This window comes from Hyperolius riggenbachi, chromosome 6 (genome assembly GCF_040937935.1).
Source record: "Hyperolius riggenbachi isolate aHypRig1 chromosome 6, aHypRig1.pri, whole genome shotgun sequence".
Lineage (NCBI taxonomy): Eukaryota > Metazoa > Chordata > Amphibia > Anura > Hyperoliidae > Hyperolius > Hyperolius riggenbachi.
The window spans coordinates 148,084,044-148,100,787 of NC_090651.1; the positions used below are offsets into that span (position 1 = coordinate 148,084,044).

The 16,744-nt window shown below is 44.9% G+C and overlaps 1 protein-coding gene across 4 annotated transcripts in view; it reads right to left on the reverse strand.

The window, feature by feature from the left end:
- DENND1B (DENN domain containing 1B) overlaps window positions 1-13,208 on the reverse strand; it is a 353,166-nt gene extending 339,958 nt beyond the window's left edge. For all 4 annotated transcript variants that reach the window (XM_068240064.1, XM_068240066.1, XM_068240063.1 and 1 more), the window contains exon 1: window positions 12,832-13,208. In XM_068240064.1, coding sequence (XP_068096165.1) covers window positions 12,832-12,848 — 17 coding nt within the window. In that variant the 5' untranslated portion in view covers window positions 12,849-13,208. The remainder of the gene's footprint in view (window positions 1-12,831) is intronic.
- Window positions 13,209-16,744: the final 3,536 nt, after the last annotated feature.

Below are 16,744 nucleotides of genomic sequence, written 5' to 3' on the forward strand. Positions count from 1 at the left end.
GAGAGTTAAGCTGACTATAGATCTAGCGATATTACAGCCCAATCAACCATCCAGTTCTATAATCTTATCGAATAGGTTAAAAAATCAGAGCCACAACTAGCATGCCGATTGACAATTTGACCACGAGGCTGATTCTCAAGCTGAAATTATTCAGGAATCAGCCTGCGGTGTATGGGCAGAGAACAGATGCCTCTCTGATCAGATTTCATCAGAGAGAGAGAGATCTGTTTAAGGTGACCATACATCTAGCGATGATGGGCAGAGTCGACCAAGAGACAAATCTCTCTCTAATCAAATTTGTATAGAGAGAGATCTGTCGGCTGCCCATACATTGCAGGCCGATTACAGATCAATTTCATGCTGAAATTGATCAGGAATTGACCTTGTGCGCCGCATCCCACCTTGCCGACCCAGCGCTGTCCTCCCTAATGTTTAAAGGACCACTATCACAAAAATCATAACATTTAAAATACATATAAACACATTCAAATAGGAAGTATATTTCTTCCAGAGTAAAATTTGCATAAATTATTTTTCTCCTATGTTGCTGGCATTTACAGTAGGTAGTAGAAATTTGACACAACCGGCAGGTTTTGGCATGGTCCATCTCCTTGTGGGGGATTCTCAGTATTTTCTTTATTTTCAAAAGCACTTAGGCCTCGTTCATATTGTGTTCCACTCGCATTAGCGTTGGGATTTTTTTTTTTTATTCCCGGCGCTTGGGTGGGCGTTTTTTTAATTCACTCGCTGATGCAAGTCAGGAAGTGAACTCTTTCACCTGGAAAATAATAAATACAATGTATTTATTTTTAAAAACGCAAACACAATTGCTGCACAAAGCGATTTGTGAGAGTTTGCGTTTTTCCTATACCTTACATTAAGGCAAAATGGCCCCAGAAATGGTCCAGGCACCGCTTTGTTGCACGCACAGAGCTGATATGAACCTTCTCATAGAGATTCATTGCACAAGCATTTTGTGGGCGATTTTAAGAATCACCTGCACTTGAAAAAAAGCTGAAAATGCCCCTAGTGTGAACGAGCCCTTAGTGAATGGCAGTTGCTCTGTCCAACCGCCAACAAAAATATGAAGCGAGCAGGGAGGCTGGCCAGCATCTTTGTATAGATCCTTTTCAGGGAGTGTCTTTATAAAGAATAAGGCCATGCTGAGAATCCCCCATGAAGAGATGGACTAGCCCAAAACCTGTCACTTCTGTCAGATTTCTACTACCTACTGTAAGTGACAGCAACATAGGAGAAAAGTAATTTATGGCTCATTTTTCTCTTGGAGAAATGTACTTTTTATTTGTAGTAGCTTACATGTATTTTAAATTTTATATTTTTCATGATAGTGGTCTTTTAATGTCACCCACTGGTGCCCAGTGCAAACTATACATCACCTGTCTGCGGCCTCCACTTGCTCCTGACTCCCTCAGTTGTCCATACACACGCGCCCCACGTAATTGCCTAGTAAGGGCGCATGTGTGACGTCAGACGTCACACACACGCCCACGTTACTAAGTAACCACGTGGCATGTGTGTGTTGATAGAGGAGGGAGCCCGGTGCAAATGGATGCTGTAGACAGGTAATGTATAGCTTACACTGGGCACCGGGAGGTGGAGGGGGTCATTAAACATTAGGAGGGAGAGTGGCAGGGCTTCCTGGTGTTTGCCGCTCGTCCCTCTATTACTCGCCATTACCGCCACGCACCCGATCGAGCAAGTAGGCCCTACATCTTGCATCATGTCCAATCGATTAATGCGACCACTTTCTGCCCTAAATTGGTCGCAGTGTCCATCAGGCATGCACTTGGTGGCACCGATTTTCATCCGCTTCTGATTATAATAATCAAATCGGAAGGTCAAACGGCTGCCAAATCGCCTTATGTATGGCCACCGTTAGTCAATCTGCCCATACATCGCTAGATGTAAGGACACCTTTACACTATAGTTGACTCAAGTCTAAATGCACAGAAAGTATTATTTACAGCCCTGGATTCTTATCTCTTATGGGGAGAGCAAAAAGAAAACACAACACAGCTAAGATCTATCTAGGGATGGGACTATACAGACACAGGTTTATCTCAGCATATCACATATCCGTTCAGGTAACTTTTAAGATGTAGATATAGGATGAGATTGTTGAATTTTCCCCAGCTACACACACTGAACAAAATGGTGTCCTTTAAGTCAAGTCCACAGGGAGACTAACCACTGGGTTTCCTAAATTAGTCACAGAATTTTTTTTTCCAAAAGAGGATCATTTCCTATGTTCATGTCCTATTTATATCCTCAGGTGTGTTTCTGCTTTCACCATAAATTATCTGCCCTGGCAGATCGGTTGTATTTCCTCCATTGTTCTTGGCTCTGTAATCTTCTGACCTTTTTGTCATTTGTGATATCTGATTCTTTCACCTTGCTTATGCTGGGAATACACGGTTCGTTTTTGCCTTCGTTTAAACCTTCGTTTCGATTGTGCCTTTTGTCCTTTTCGATCCCGAAATAATCGGTCATACGGTTAATATCACCACCCACGGTTTCGTTTTTTTTTTCGATTCTGATGGTTTCGTTTTTCCAATGATCGAAGGCTGCAAAGAAACTAAACGAAAATCCCTTTTTACAGGGACGGACTAGCATAAACGAACATATAATCGATCTGAACAGCCATCAAGCCTACCAATGGCTCGATTAGATGGATAAAGAGAGATAATATCAAACATGTTCGATCACTAGTCGTTCGTTTTTGGGGTCTATTAATCGAAACTATAATGAGATTATGACTATTTTCACATACGTTTTCAACACTCGATTCGTTTACCGAACGAATCGAAGGTTTAAACGAAGGCAAAAACGAACCGTGTATTCCCAGCATTAGACTCCACATTATCAAAGCAACAAGGTGTATCATGACTGCAGGCTTGAAGAATAAGATCTGCTCAGTGTATTATTCTGTAGTGTACACGGTACAAACCAGGAATACAAAAGGCAAACAGCAGTAACATCAGCAGTTTACTGTGTGCAAACTTGCCATCAATACAGAAACAACAGTCTATGCAAACAGTGAGAACTATTTACAATGAGAACAGTTTACAAAAGGACTGGCCAAGCCTCATGGCCTTCAAAATCCAACCTGGGTAAATGTGGCCATACACTCTCAGATTTCATTACATTTCAGTATGCAATAAAGGCTATGACACATTGATTGATCACTGTTCCTGCCCTGCTGTACATGGACGGAAATGTTCTGTCCTGTCTCATCCATAGTTCTTATGTCTAATCTCATTTCAAAATCAACAGAATCAATTGTATAGATTTTAATCTGCCGGGAATCAAGCACATTAATAAATGTCCACCTTAACAATGTATCCGTTTGTAATAAAACAATATCCAACAACGGATTTTAAACCCTCTATCAAGCTTCACTAGCAGCAAGACCAGCATTCTCAAGCCTAGCACAGATTTTTGAAGCTCAAAATGATCTGTAAAGAGCATTTTAGGTGGCAGTTTTGGAATGATCACTGTAGAGACATGCACGTCAGTTCCTAGCTGAGCAGGATATCCTGTTCTATGGAGAGGGGCGTGGGAGAAACAGAAGCGGAAACATGCTGTGAGAATTTCCTTTGAAATTCCCAACATTCTGGCCATGCAGATTGCAGGGATGTCCAAGCATGTCTTTGCACTATCAATGTTCAAATAGATCAGGAACAATTATTTCACTCAAGTAAACTCTCAAGTGTGTGCATGGCTATATAAATTAGACAGAGCTGAAGGAGAACATTTCAGTCCAAAAAGGGTTACAGCTTCGCTCTTAAAAACCTCCACCCAGTGCTTACGTGCTTGTCATATTCAACTAACAAGACGTCCTTGCTGGAGTCATACTACTGAAAGGATGGTGGCCTGGATTCCAAGGGTTATTGATAGAACTCTCCCACACTTCTGATTTATGCTTTCCTACTGTTTTTTATCTCCCACTTACATTATTATCTCCTACAGGAGTCTGTCATTTATAGACAAATTAGGTATGCAGGAAGCTGTGAAGCCTATAAGCTTGGTATCCACGTCGCGATTTTCCCAACGACTGACGACTGTTTGAGTGCTGAGTGGTCGTTTCCGCAATATTGCGATGTACAGGCACACGACCACATGAATGTCACGACGCAATAACGGCCATCACGGCAGATCGGATTGCTAAGAACCCCGACGACTCCCGCGCAAACTACTGCGATCGCTTGAAGTCTCGTTCGCTTCCAACGTGTAGCATCGCATGATGTCGTGCATACTAACTGGCAGGAATATGCGCCATCGTCAAGGGGACGTCGCAATACCCGTCGGGAGGTGAGTACAGGGCTATACTGTACAGCAGTGATGTAGTGGGAATGATGCGCCAACATCTACCGCAGCGCTGTACAAAGTATATGGTCATGTCACTTAACTCTATCTCAGAGGGACTCACAATCTAATCCCTATCATAGTCATGAGTCTATGTATGTATTGTATAGTGTATGTATTGTAGCCTACGGCCAATTTTTAGGGGGAAGCCAATTCACGTATCTGTATGTGTTTAGGAAATGGAAGGAAACCAGAGCACCTGGAGGTAACTCACAGACACAGAGAGAACCTACAAACTCCGAGGTCACGCCTGGAAAAAACGCTCTGATCTAGCGTTTTTCAGAGCGGTTTGAGCTTTTCCTATACTTTACATTGAGGCAAAAACGCATCTGCAAACCGCAAAAACTCTGCAGGAGCCACATTTGCGGTTTGCTAAAAACCTCAAACCGCTGGTGTGCACCATCCCATTGAGATACAATTAGCCAAGCGTTTTCACAGGCAGCAGCGGTTTTGAAAAAGCTACCAAAAACGCTTGGTGTGCACCAGCCCTAACACACCTACCTTCATCCCTGTTACCACATGGTGCAGAGCAATAAGTAGTAAGAGGGATATGTAGTCTGCCATCTTTATGCCCTTTTACAAACGCCACTTGCCTGGCTGTCATGCTGCACTCTGCATCTAATACTTTCTGGTTCTCCTTTACTAAGGTATTCTCATAATCCTCAAGGATTTCTAGTAGGAATACCACAAATGAACAACCTCATCTAAATTGTATTGATTAAAAACTGCCAGCTATTTTACTACTTCCAGGACAGAACAGGATCAAAAAAAAAAAAAAGTTTGGTGGGCACCTGCATAATCACACATGTGCTAATTTACTAACCCTTCAGAAACAGAAGCATCCACTATGATCTTACATAAGCTAGACAATGGTTGCAAAATGTTATTACCTAGCAGCAGACAGTTTTAAAATTCCAGTCCAGTTTCCCAGAACCAGTTATGACATCTCCACTGAAGATCCTCATAAATCACAACAGATGCCTTAGTAAATTAAGTGTCTGAGTCACTGACCTACAAGTATTATATATGGCAGATCAGCTGATCTCTTGAGGCCTTCTTCACTAGAACCATACTTGTTGCAGGTATGCAGCTCAAACCACATGACAGCAGTAACCTGGCCACGTCAAGCTGGGAGAGACTAAGCAGCTATGTAGGCAAATACAAGCCAGCTCACGGTTCGCATCCCCGGCTGATAGTGATAGACGTGCCGCCGCTAACACAAAGTGCAACGCCGACCAGTCACTGCGTCCAGTGACGTCAGACGTAACACCGCTCCGTAGCTCCGCCCTACGCGTTTCGTTGCTATGGCAACTCCTCAGGGGCTGATACCCCTAAAGCGCAGTTGGGCCCAATCTGGCCATATGATCTGGTGAGTCTCTCTATGTTGGGGGGTGGGCTGTGATCGCCCCAATTACTGTGGACTGTACCTCCTGTGAATTCTCGTGCACAGACTGTTTCTGAGCGCTTACCCATCTCTTGTTAAATCTTTTTTAAGCTAGTCACTAATAGCCAGGGAGCGCTCCACCGTTTGGACTGGTGTTTCTAGTCGTGCTCAGATTATTAAGTTATTACTTTCGCGTTCTGTGAGCGCTTGTATACAATTTTCTCTTTATATCCCTTCTACTTTTAACCATTTGCCGACCGCCCACTACCTATGGGCGGCGGCAAAGTGGCACCCCCAGGACCGCATAACGCCGATAGGCGTCAGTACCTGGGGGACTGAATAGCCGGGGATCACGCCCATAGATGTGCGCGCATCTGCCGGCATTAAGCTCCACCCACCTGCGACGTCAACCCGCCGGCGGGTTGTTAACCCCCGATCTGCCGCGTTCAAAGCGTATAATACGCTTTTTAATGTGTACAAAGCGTATTATCCAGGCTGCCTCCTGCCCTGGTGGTCGCAGTGATCGAGGGACCACCAGGGCAGGAGGCAGCCCCCCTAGTAAGCACACACAAACACTGATCCTGCTCCCCCTGCCCCCTGATCGTCCACAGCACCCCTCAGACCCCCCCTGATCACCCCCTCAGACCACTGTTTGCACCCAATCACTCCCTGTCACTAACTGTCAACGCTATGTTTTAGATTGGGTCCTAAACTGCCCCCTGGGGGCTCCTGATTACCCCCCACACCCTCAGAAGCTCCCCAGACCCCCCCCCATGTACTGTATACATCTATTCTCCCCTGTAATCACCCACTGATCATCTGTCAATCACCTGTCAATCACCCCGTCACCACCTGTCGTACCACCATCATACTCATCAGATCAGACCCTAATCTGCCCCTTGCGGGCACCCATTCACCCGCCCACACCCTCAGTTCGCCCTTAGACCCCCCTGATCACCTCGCCAGTGCATTGCTTGCATCTGTTCTCCCCTCTAATCACACCCTGATCACCTATCAATCACCCCGTCACTACCTGTCACTGCTACCCATCAGATCAGACCCTAATCTGCCCCTTGCGGGCACCCAATCACCCGCCCTCACCCTCAGATCGCCCTCAGACCCCCCTGATCACCTCCCCAGTGCATTATTGACATCTGTTCTCCCCTCTGATCACCCATCAATCACCCCCTGTCAACACCTGTCAATGCTACCCATCAGATCAGACCCTAATCTGCCCCTTGCGGTTACCCAAATACCCGCCCACACCCTCAGAAAATGCGAAGGCAGTATAGGAACCCCACAAGTGACCCCATTTTAGAAAGACGACACCCCAAGGTATTCCGTTAGGTGTATGGTGAGTTCATAGAATAAAAACAATAAAAATCAATTTCCGCTAACTTGTGACAAAAAATAAAATCTTCTATGAACTCACCATACTCCTAATGGAATACCTTGGGGTGTCTTCTTTCTAAAATGGGGTCACTTGTGGGGTTCCTATACTGCCCTGGCATTTTAGGGGCCCTAAACCGTGAGGAGTAGTCTAGAAACCAAATGCCTCAAAATGACCTGTAATATCCTAAAGGTACTCATAGGACTTTGGGCCGCTTAGCGCACCTAGGCTGCAAAAAAGTGTCACACGTGTGGTATCGTTGTACTCAGGAGAAGTAGTATAATGTGTTTTGGGTTGTATTTTTACACATACCCATGCTGAGTGGGAGAAATATCTCTGTAAATGGACAATTGTGTGTAAAAAAAAAATTAAAAAAAATCTCATTTACAGAGATATTTCTCCCACCCTGCATGGGTATGTGTAAAACTACACCCCAAAACACATTATATAATTGCTCCTGAGTACGGCGATACCACATGTGACACTTTTTTGCAGCCTAGGTGCGCTAAGGGGCCCAAAGTTCAATGAGCACCTTTAGGCTTTATAGGGGTGCTTACAATTTAGCACCCCCCAAAATACCAGGACAGTAAACACACCCCACAAATGACCCCATTTTGGAAAGTAGACACCCCAAAGTATTCAGAAAGGGGCAATGTGAGTCCGTGGAAGAGTTCATTTTTTTTGTCACAAGTTAGCAGAAATGGAAACTTTTTTTTATTTATTTTTGTCACAAAGTGTAATTTTCCGCTAACTTGTGACAAAAAATAAAATCTTCTATGAACTCACCATGCCTCTCAGTGAATACTTTGGGATGTCTTCTTTCCAAAATGGGGTCATTTGGGGGGTATTTATACTATGCTGGAATTTTAGCACCTCGTGAAACATGACAGGTGCTCAGAAAAGTCAGAGATGCTTCAAAATGAGAGAATTCACTTTAGTTTGTAAACGCTCTAACTTTTACCCAAACCAATAAATATACACTTATTGGTTTTTTTTTAATCAAAGACATGTAGCAAAAATGTATATAGAAATTTTACTTTATTTGATAAAATGTCAGCACAGAAAGTTAAAAAAATATTTTTTTGACAAAATTCATGTCCTTTTTGATGAATATAATAAAAACTAAAAATCACAGCAGCAATCAAATAGCACCAAAAGAAAGCTGTATTAGTGAGAAGAAAAGGAGGTAAAATTCATTTAGGTGGTAGGTTGTATGACCGAGCAATAAACCGTTAAAGCTGCAGTGGTCTGAATGGGAAAAAAGTGTCTGGTCCTTAAGTGGTTAATGTCTCACTTTGCAATGTATTTTTTTTGTAGTTATTTTTTTCCGTTTTGGGTAAAGTTCCTCTTGAATAAATATGGTGGTATAAAAAGGACACACAGGATTTTACTTTTCTTTTCTTCAAAAAATGAAGCTCTGTAATGTGGTTTGTTATTACAGAGCAGGAATCTGCAATGCCTGGATTCACTTCAGGCTTCCATGCTGGTTGTTGGTTCTCTCATAGCCCTTAGCAGGCTTTTTACATTTTGGGCGTGAAAAAAAAAAAAAAAACAATCTTACTTGAAGATGGTGTATCCCTGCCATGCTGGTGCTCTGTGCTCAGCCACATGCGCATGCAATCCATTAGACTTTAGTGAATGAAACTGTCTAAACTGGCTATACAATATTCCATGCTGGGTGGCATGATGGCGTAGTGGATGGCACTCTCGCCTTGCAGCGAGATCCGTGGTTAGAATCCCATCCAGGGCATTATCTGCACAGAGTTTGTATCTTCTCCCCATGTCTGTATTGGAAAATACTACCATTTCTATGTAGTATGTAGTATGAAAAGTAAACAAAATACTGATATTACTTCAAACAGATTTTAAATATAACACTCAAGCTAAATGGAAGTGGTAAGATTGACAAGAAGCGTATTATCAAGACTGTATGCTGTATGGCCAACTTAAAGTACACCTGAACTGAGAGGGATATCATGGCTACCATATTTATTTTCTTTTCAAAGTACACTTGTGAGGTAAGAAAATGAAAAATGTAGATAATTACCTCAGGGTAATTATTACCTCAACGGGAAACCTCTGGATCCTCTGAAGTGCGTCCACACTATGCCTGCACAGTATCACGGACAAGATTGGCCTTTGGCACAAAAATCCCAGCCTGATCGGGTCCGTGTTAGGCCCCGTTCAGACTATGTGCGTTCCTAGCCGTTTTTACAGAACGCATACGGGCAGACTTTGCGCATAGAAACGGCTATTAATGTTTTCTAATAGCCTCATTCACATGTATGCGTATGAGACGCATACGTTTCTCATCCGCATTGCTGCACGCAGTTCTGTGCGTCACGCACAGAAACTGACGCAATGAAAGTCTATAGATGCGTTTCCCTCTGCGTTTCCAGTAAATCTTTTCTGTTTCCTGTGTGTGACGTGTGTGTGTAAAACGCAATATAAAAAGGCATTTGAACGCAAGAGAAACGCATGCGTTTTTCAACTTGCGTTTCTTTGAATTTCTATGCGTTCTGTAAACGCTGACAGTATAAACAGGGCCTTAGTGTGAATATGACTCACGTGTGCACAGTAGCACGGATCAGGTCTGTGCTACTGTGCTTACAGAAGCTGTCCACAAGGGCTTGTCAACAGTTTTGTGGAGGGGACAGTGCTGGAACAGGCCGCTGGAGGAGGACGGGGGAAGCCTCTGGATTATCTAGGGCAGGGGTCTCAAACTCAATTTACCTGGGGGCCGCAGGAGGCAAAGTCAGGATGAGGCTGGGCCGCATAAGGAATTTCACAATCGCGGCGCATCGCCGCCTCTGCCCGCCCCTCTCACTTTTCCTTCACAGAGAGGGGCGGGGAGAGGCAGCGATCCGTGCAGCGATTGACGTCAGGAGGGTCAGAGCTGAAGCTGAAAGCTCTGCCCCTTCCAGGAAATGCCGGCGTATTGCCCCCTGGGCAATTTGGGGGCTCTGCAGCCCTCGTTTAGCGGCGGGGATGCGGCGGATTACTTGGGAGCACTGAAGCGAACTATAAGGAAGCTTTTGCCAGCGAGGGCCACAAAATATTGTATCGAGGGCCGCAAATGGCCCGCGGGCCGCGAGTTTGAGACCCCTGATCTAGGGGGTTCCCTCGATTAGGGTTCCCTCTATTAAAGGGGAACTGAAGTAAGAGGTATACGGAGGCTGCCATATTTATTTCCTTTTAATCAATACCAGTTGCCTGGCAGCCCTGCTGGTCTATTTCTCTGCAGTAGTATTTGAATAACACCAGAAACAAGCATGCAGCTAGTCTTGTCTGATCTGACTTTAACCACTTCAGGATTCTGCGTACGCTTAACTACGCCCCTGAATCCTGAAGTGGATTGCATGGAAACGGCCGCTCGTATGACCGGCTGTTCCATGTCAGTTCACGGAGGGTGTCTCCGTGAACACCCTGCGAGCCGCCGATCGCGGCTCGCATGGTAAATGTAAACACGCGGGGAAGATCTTCCCCGGTGTTTACATATATACAGCAGCGCCGTAGAGGAGATCGGCGATCCCTGGCCTCTGATTGGCCGGGGATCGCCGGCATCTGATAGGCTAAAGCCTATCCTATCCGGCGCAGGACGGCTTTCCGTCCTGCGCCGCACACAGGGGACGGGAGAGGGAGGGAAGGAGGCAGAGGGAGGACTAGTGCTGCGGAGGGGGGCTTTGAGGAGCCCCCCCCCGCTAGGCACAGCAGCGCGGCGGCGATCAGACCCCCCCAGCAGGACATCCCCCTAGTGGGGAAAAAAGGGGGGGGAAGTCTGATCGCCCTGCCTGATTTCTGATCTGTGCTGCGGGCTGAAGAGCCCCCACAGCACAGATCAGCCGAACCACCCGGAATCCGGAAGTGGTTAAAGTCTGAAACACCTGATCTGCTGCATGCTTGTTCAGGGGCTATGGCTAATAGTATTAGAGGCAGAGGATCAGCAGGGCTGCCAGGCAACTGGTATTGCTTAAAAGGTAATAAACATGGCAGCCTCCATATACCTCTCTCTTCAGTTCCCCTTTAAGGTTAGCACCCATTAAGGCACATTTTTCCCTATTGGTACACATTAAACAATACCAGTAGCCTGGCTGTGCTGGTGATCTTTTTGGCTGCAGTAGTGTCTGAACCATGCATCTGAAACAAGCATACGGCTGATCTGGATGCTTGTTCAGGTTCTTTAGCTAAGAGTATTAGAGGCTGAGCAAGACAAGACAAATAACATTTATGTTACACTTTTCTCCTGGCGAACTCAAAGCGCCAGAGCTGCAGCCACTAGAGCACAATCTATAGGCAGTAGCAGTGTTAGGAAGACTTGCCCAAGGTCTTCTATGGAATAGGTGCTAAACAGGAAGAGACGAGATTTAAACCCAGGTTTCCTGTGTCAGAGGCGGAGCCCTGGACCATTACACTATCCAGCCACAACAGAAGGCAGCCAGGCAGTCTGTATTGTTTAAAAGACATGTCACCCTCCATGTCACTCTCAGTTCAGGCGTGCTTAAAGGATACCTGAAGTGATGTGTGACTTGATGAGATAGACACGTGTATGTACAGTGCCTAGCACACTAATAACTATGCTGTGTTCCTTTTTTTCTTTCTCTGCCTAAAAGAGTTACATTTTAGGTATGTAAGTGGCTGACTCAATCCTGACTCAGACAGGAAGTGACTACAGGGTGACCCTCACTGATAAGAAATTCCAACTATAAAACACTTTCCTAGCAGAAAATGGCTTCTGAGAGCAGGAAGGAGATAAAAAGGTTCAATAGTTCATAGATGTCAGCTCTTGCATACTTTAATGAATGTGTCATTGAGCAAAAACAATAAACAGTTAAAACTTAAAAAGTAGATTTAAACATAAAATAAAACTGTGGAGTATCTTAAAAAGTCATTTTTAGGATAAGGAAGATAGATTTATTTTCGTTTCTGGTGTCCTTTAATGCCTAGTACACACCATGCAATATCCGGTCAGACCGACAGGTTGAATCAATCATTTCTGAGAGGCCTGATCAGGTTTCCGAACAATGTTACAAATTGTACAGAAATTATTGGAAAATCGATCAGAAAAACCATTGGTTATTTGATCGGACCTGTCTAAAATTACCAGTTCGACCCGTCAATTGGAATTGCATGATGGAAACAAGATCAGGTCCACATCTCTGCCTTTCAACCCATTGTAATCTGCCTTTCCTCTTTCCAATATGACCACCCCATCATCCTTCCCTGCCCCCACCAGTCTGTCCAATCCAACAGTCCTCCACCTAATTAATGTTCCACAACGTTATACATCCCACACCAATGCACCCTTTGCATTGCCAATCCTGCAGGGTGCCAGCCCCTGAAAGGAGGGGCAAGCATCATAAAAAAGCACATCATTTTATCACAGAAAAGCTTCAGTCAAACAGACTCAGTTCTTCTGTAAAGTGACAACAGCTCCCCTCAGTCTACAGGAGTTCATAATTTTCAGAACTATACATTTTAGGAAACATCACTAGGGGAGGTTATCTTATATATATATATATATATATATCTGTACCACAGAAAATATCAATTCTCCAGATACATGACATTTTATAAAGATGTCAAAAGTAGTTCTCAAAATTGTAATAATGAAACCAAGATAGATGTATAAAGTTATAAATAACCTCAGACAGCTGTACAATGTTGCTCTCACCTGGTCCTGGTGTCCATACTCAGCTCATCTCAGTCCCACTGACAGCTGGGTGGAAGTGTCACATGTCTATCACAGAGTCATGTAGATTGTGGATGACACTGTACCAGACTTGGGGGTGTCACACCTCTGGACGAGGGCCAGTTTTAGTTCCTGTGCCTTGTCCATCCTGACAGCAGCACTGAGAACTCATATAGGTGGCTCTGTATACAGTACTACTAACTGTGTGAAAGTCCCTCCCTCAGGTGTTCCCTGTGTCACCGGCTGTCTCTGTACACAGCACCGTCCCGGTCACGGCAGAGACGTCAGTGTGACATTCCGGTGTGCTATGTGAACAGCTGTCCCTGCTCAGCACAGCAGAAGCTCGTACAGTCTATCCAGCATTGGTTTAGGGACGGAAGTGATATCAGACGGAGGAGGAGGAGGAGGGCGGGCTCACACAGGACAGATAGCAGAGAACACAGCCTGGGGACTGACAGACTCAGCTTGTAGCAGCTTGGCGTCCGCTGCTAGAGCTGTGCTGTCAGCAGAACGGTGTGCTGCTGAGTGTATTAGGGTGCTGTGTATTGTGTGCTGAGTTGCATGGGGAAGCTGTGTACATTGTGCTGAGTATAATGGGTGGCAGAGTGTCATAGAGTGCAGACAGTATACAGAGTGTATAGGGGTGCAATGTATAGTGTGCTGTGTACTTTATACTAAGTATTATGGGGTGCAGTGTGCTGAGTGTATGGGTAAATGGTTGCAGTGTAATGTGTGCTGAGTGTATAAGGGTACAATGTATAGTGTGCTGAGTGTATAGGGGTGCAGTGTATAGTGTGCTGAATGTATGGGTTGCAGTGTATTGTGTGCAGGGTGTATAAGGGCAGGGCTGTGGAGTCGGTCCAAAAATCCACCGACTCCGACTCCTGAGTTTAGGATTCCTCCGACTCCTCGACTCCGACTCCTCTAATTTGCATATTACAATTTTGTTGATTAAAAGTATGTAACATGAAATTCGGCTCTTAACTGCCAACGCTTAGGAATTTTACAAGACAACTGAAGTGAGAAGGATATGTAGACTACTATATTTATTCCCTTTAGACTAAAACTAGTCCTTGGTAAGAGTACTTGTAAAAGGTACAAACCGGAACAAAGAACATCTATCAGGCCCTAGGCAATGTAAGTGTGGGTACATGTAAGAAAGATGTGCAGGTACTCTGCAGGGGAATGAGGAGATTGTAAACAGACAACAACTCTGTGTTGAATGTGCACAGCATTCTCAGTGGATTCCCTGCAGCTCTGTGGGGAGTGCATATGTAGAGTATAGTACTACTGTGTAACAAAGTAAACCTGAGACAGATGAAATTAAAGTTTTATACATACCTGGGGCTTCCTCCAGCCGCCTTCAGGATAATCAGTCCTCCTCCACCACCTGGATCTTCTGCTATGAGTCCAGGTACTTGAGCCAGTCGGGCGTAGTGCGCATGCAAACACTCCGCCACCAGGAGCATACTACACCTGTGCAGCACTATTGCGCAGGTGCAGAATGTTCCTGGCTGTGGGAGCGGCATGCGGCCGGACAGCGCTGGCTGGCTGAATTACCAGGACTCATAGCAGAAGATCCGGGTGGTGGAGGACAGCGAGGGATTGATTAGCCTGAAGGGGGCTGGAGGAAGCCCCAGGTATGTATAAAACTTTACTTTTCATCAGTTACCCTTTAATTTGTAGTCACCAAACCAAATTTTAACAACATATCAAATTATTTGATTTCATCAGCAAAGGGAGTGCATACATTTGCATAAATCCGCATCAATGCAGAATTATTTCCATCTCGTTGACCATCTCTATTAGTGACACAGCTACACATCAGGCTTTATTCTTACAGCATAGATGTTATTTAGTATATATAAGAGATTCCTGTGTACACATCATATATACAGTCACAATCAGATATGTATATCTGACCTTAAAAATACGGGGACTGCTTTATTGAAGCAGCACAAGTAACTAATTTTGATTAGTTTAGTTCATTTTTGTGGACTAAGCACAGCTATTACTGTATATATTCTGTATATATACATTATTTTTATTGACTATTATCTGAGAAATAGAACATTTTATCATATTTTCTATTTTAATTACAGCTACAAATTCATTAGGAGTCGGAGTCGGTGCATTTTTTCCCGACTCCGACTCCAGGCACCCAAAATTGCCCGACTCCACGACTCCGACTCCACGACTCCGACTCCGACTCCACAGCCCTGTATAAGGGTGCAGTGTTTAGTGTGCTGAGTGTATAGGGGTGCAGTGTATAGCGTGCTGAGTCTATAGCAGTACAATGTATAGTGTGCTGAGTCTATAGCGATACAATGTATAGTGTGCTGAGTGTATGGGGGTGCAGTGTATAGTGTGCTGAGTGTATAGGGGTACAATGTATAGTGTGCTGAGTGTATAGGGGTGCAGTGTATAGTGTGCTGAGCCTATAGCGGTACAATGTATAGTGTGCTGAGTGTATGGGGGTGCAGTGTATTGTGTGCTGAGTGTATGGGGGTGCAGTGTATAGTGTGCTGAGTGTATGGGGGTGCAGTGTATAGTGTGCTGAGTGTATGGGGGTGCAGTGTATAGTGTGCTGAGTGTATAGGGGTGCAGTGTATAGTGTGCTGAGTGTATGGGGGTGCAGTGTATAGTTTGCTGAGTATGGGGGTGCAGTGTATAGTATGCTGAGTGTATAGGGGTGCAGTGTATAGTGTGCTGAGAGTATGGGGGTGCAGTGTATAGGAGTGCAGTGTATAGTGTGCTGAGTGTATAGGCGTACAATATATAGGGCCTGATTCACAAAGCGGTGCAAACACTTTGCACGCCTGTGAAAAGCCCTTTATCACGCCTAAACTTAGTTTAGGCGTGATCTGAAGGAATTCGCGCGAACTCCCGCGCGCAAAGTTTTGCGCGCGCAGCGCACCGTGCTTCGCGCGAAGTGCCCATTAAGCCCTATGGGACTTTGCGCGCGCAAGTACGCGCGGTAGCTTCGCGCGAGTTAGAGCACAAAGCGGTGATAACTTTGCTAGTGCAAAGGTTATCACGCCTAAAGTCTTTTAGGCGTGATAACTGGGTTATCACCGCTTTGTGAATCAAGCCCCTAGTGTGCTGAGTGTATGGAGGTGCAGTGTGTAGTGTGCTGAGTGTATAGGGTTACAATGTATAGTGTGCTGAGTGTATAGGGGTACAATGTATAGTGTGCTGAGTGTATAGGCGTACAATATATAGTGTGCTGAGTGTATAGGGGTGCAGTGTATAGTGTGCTGAGTGTATAGGGGTACAATATATAGTGTGCTGAGTGTATGGGGGTGCAGTGTATAGTGTGCTGTGTGTAGGGGTACAATTTATAGTGTGCTGTGTGTACAGGGGTGCAGTGTATAGTGTGCTGAGTGGATAGGGGTACAATATATAGTGTGCTGAGTGTATGGGGGTGCAGTGTATAGTGTGCTGAGTGGTTAGGGGTACAATATATAGTGTGCTGAGTGTATAGGGGTGCAGTGTATAGTGTACTGAGTGTACAGGGGTATAATGTATAGTGTGCTGAGTGTATAGGGGTGCAGTGTATAGTGTGCTGAGTGTATAGGGGTACAATATATAGTGTGCTGAGTGTATGGGGGTGCAGTGTATAGGGGTACAATGTATAGTGTGCTGTGTGTATAGGGGTACAATACATAGTGTGCTGAGTGTACAGGGGTATAATGTATAGTGTGCCGAGTGTATGGGGGTGCAGTGTATAGTGTGTTGAGTGTATGGGGGTGCAGTGTATAGTGTGCTGAGTGTATAGGGGTACAATGTATAGTGTGCTGAGTGTATAGGGGTATAATGTATAGTGTGCTGAGTGTATGGGGTGCAGTGTATTGTCTGCTGAGTGTACAATGGGGTGCAGTGTGTGGTACAATGG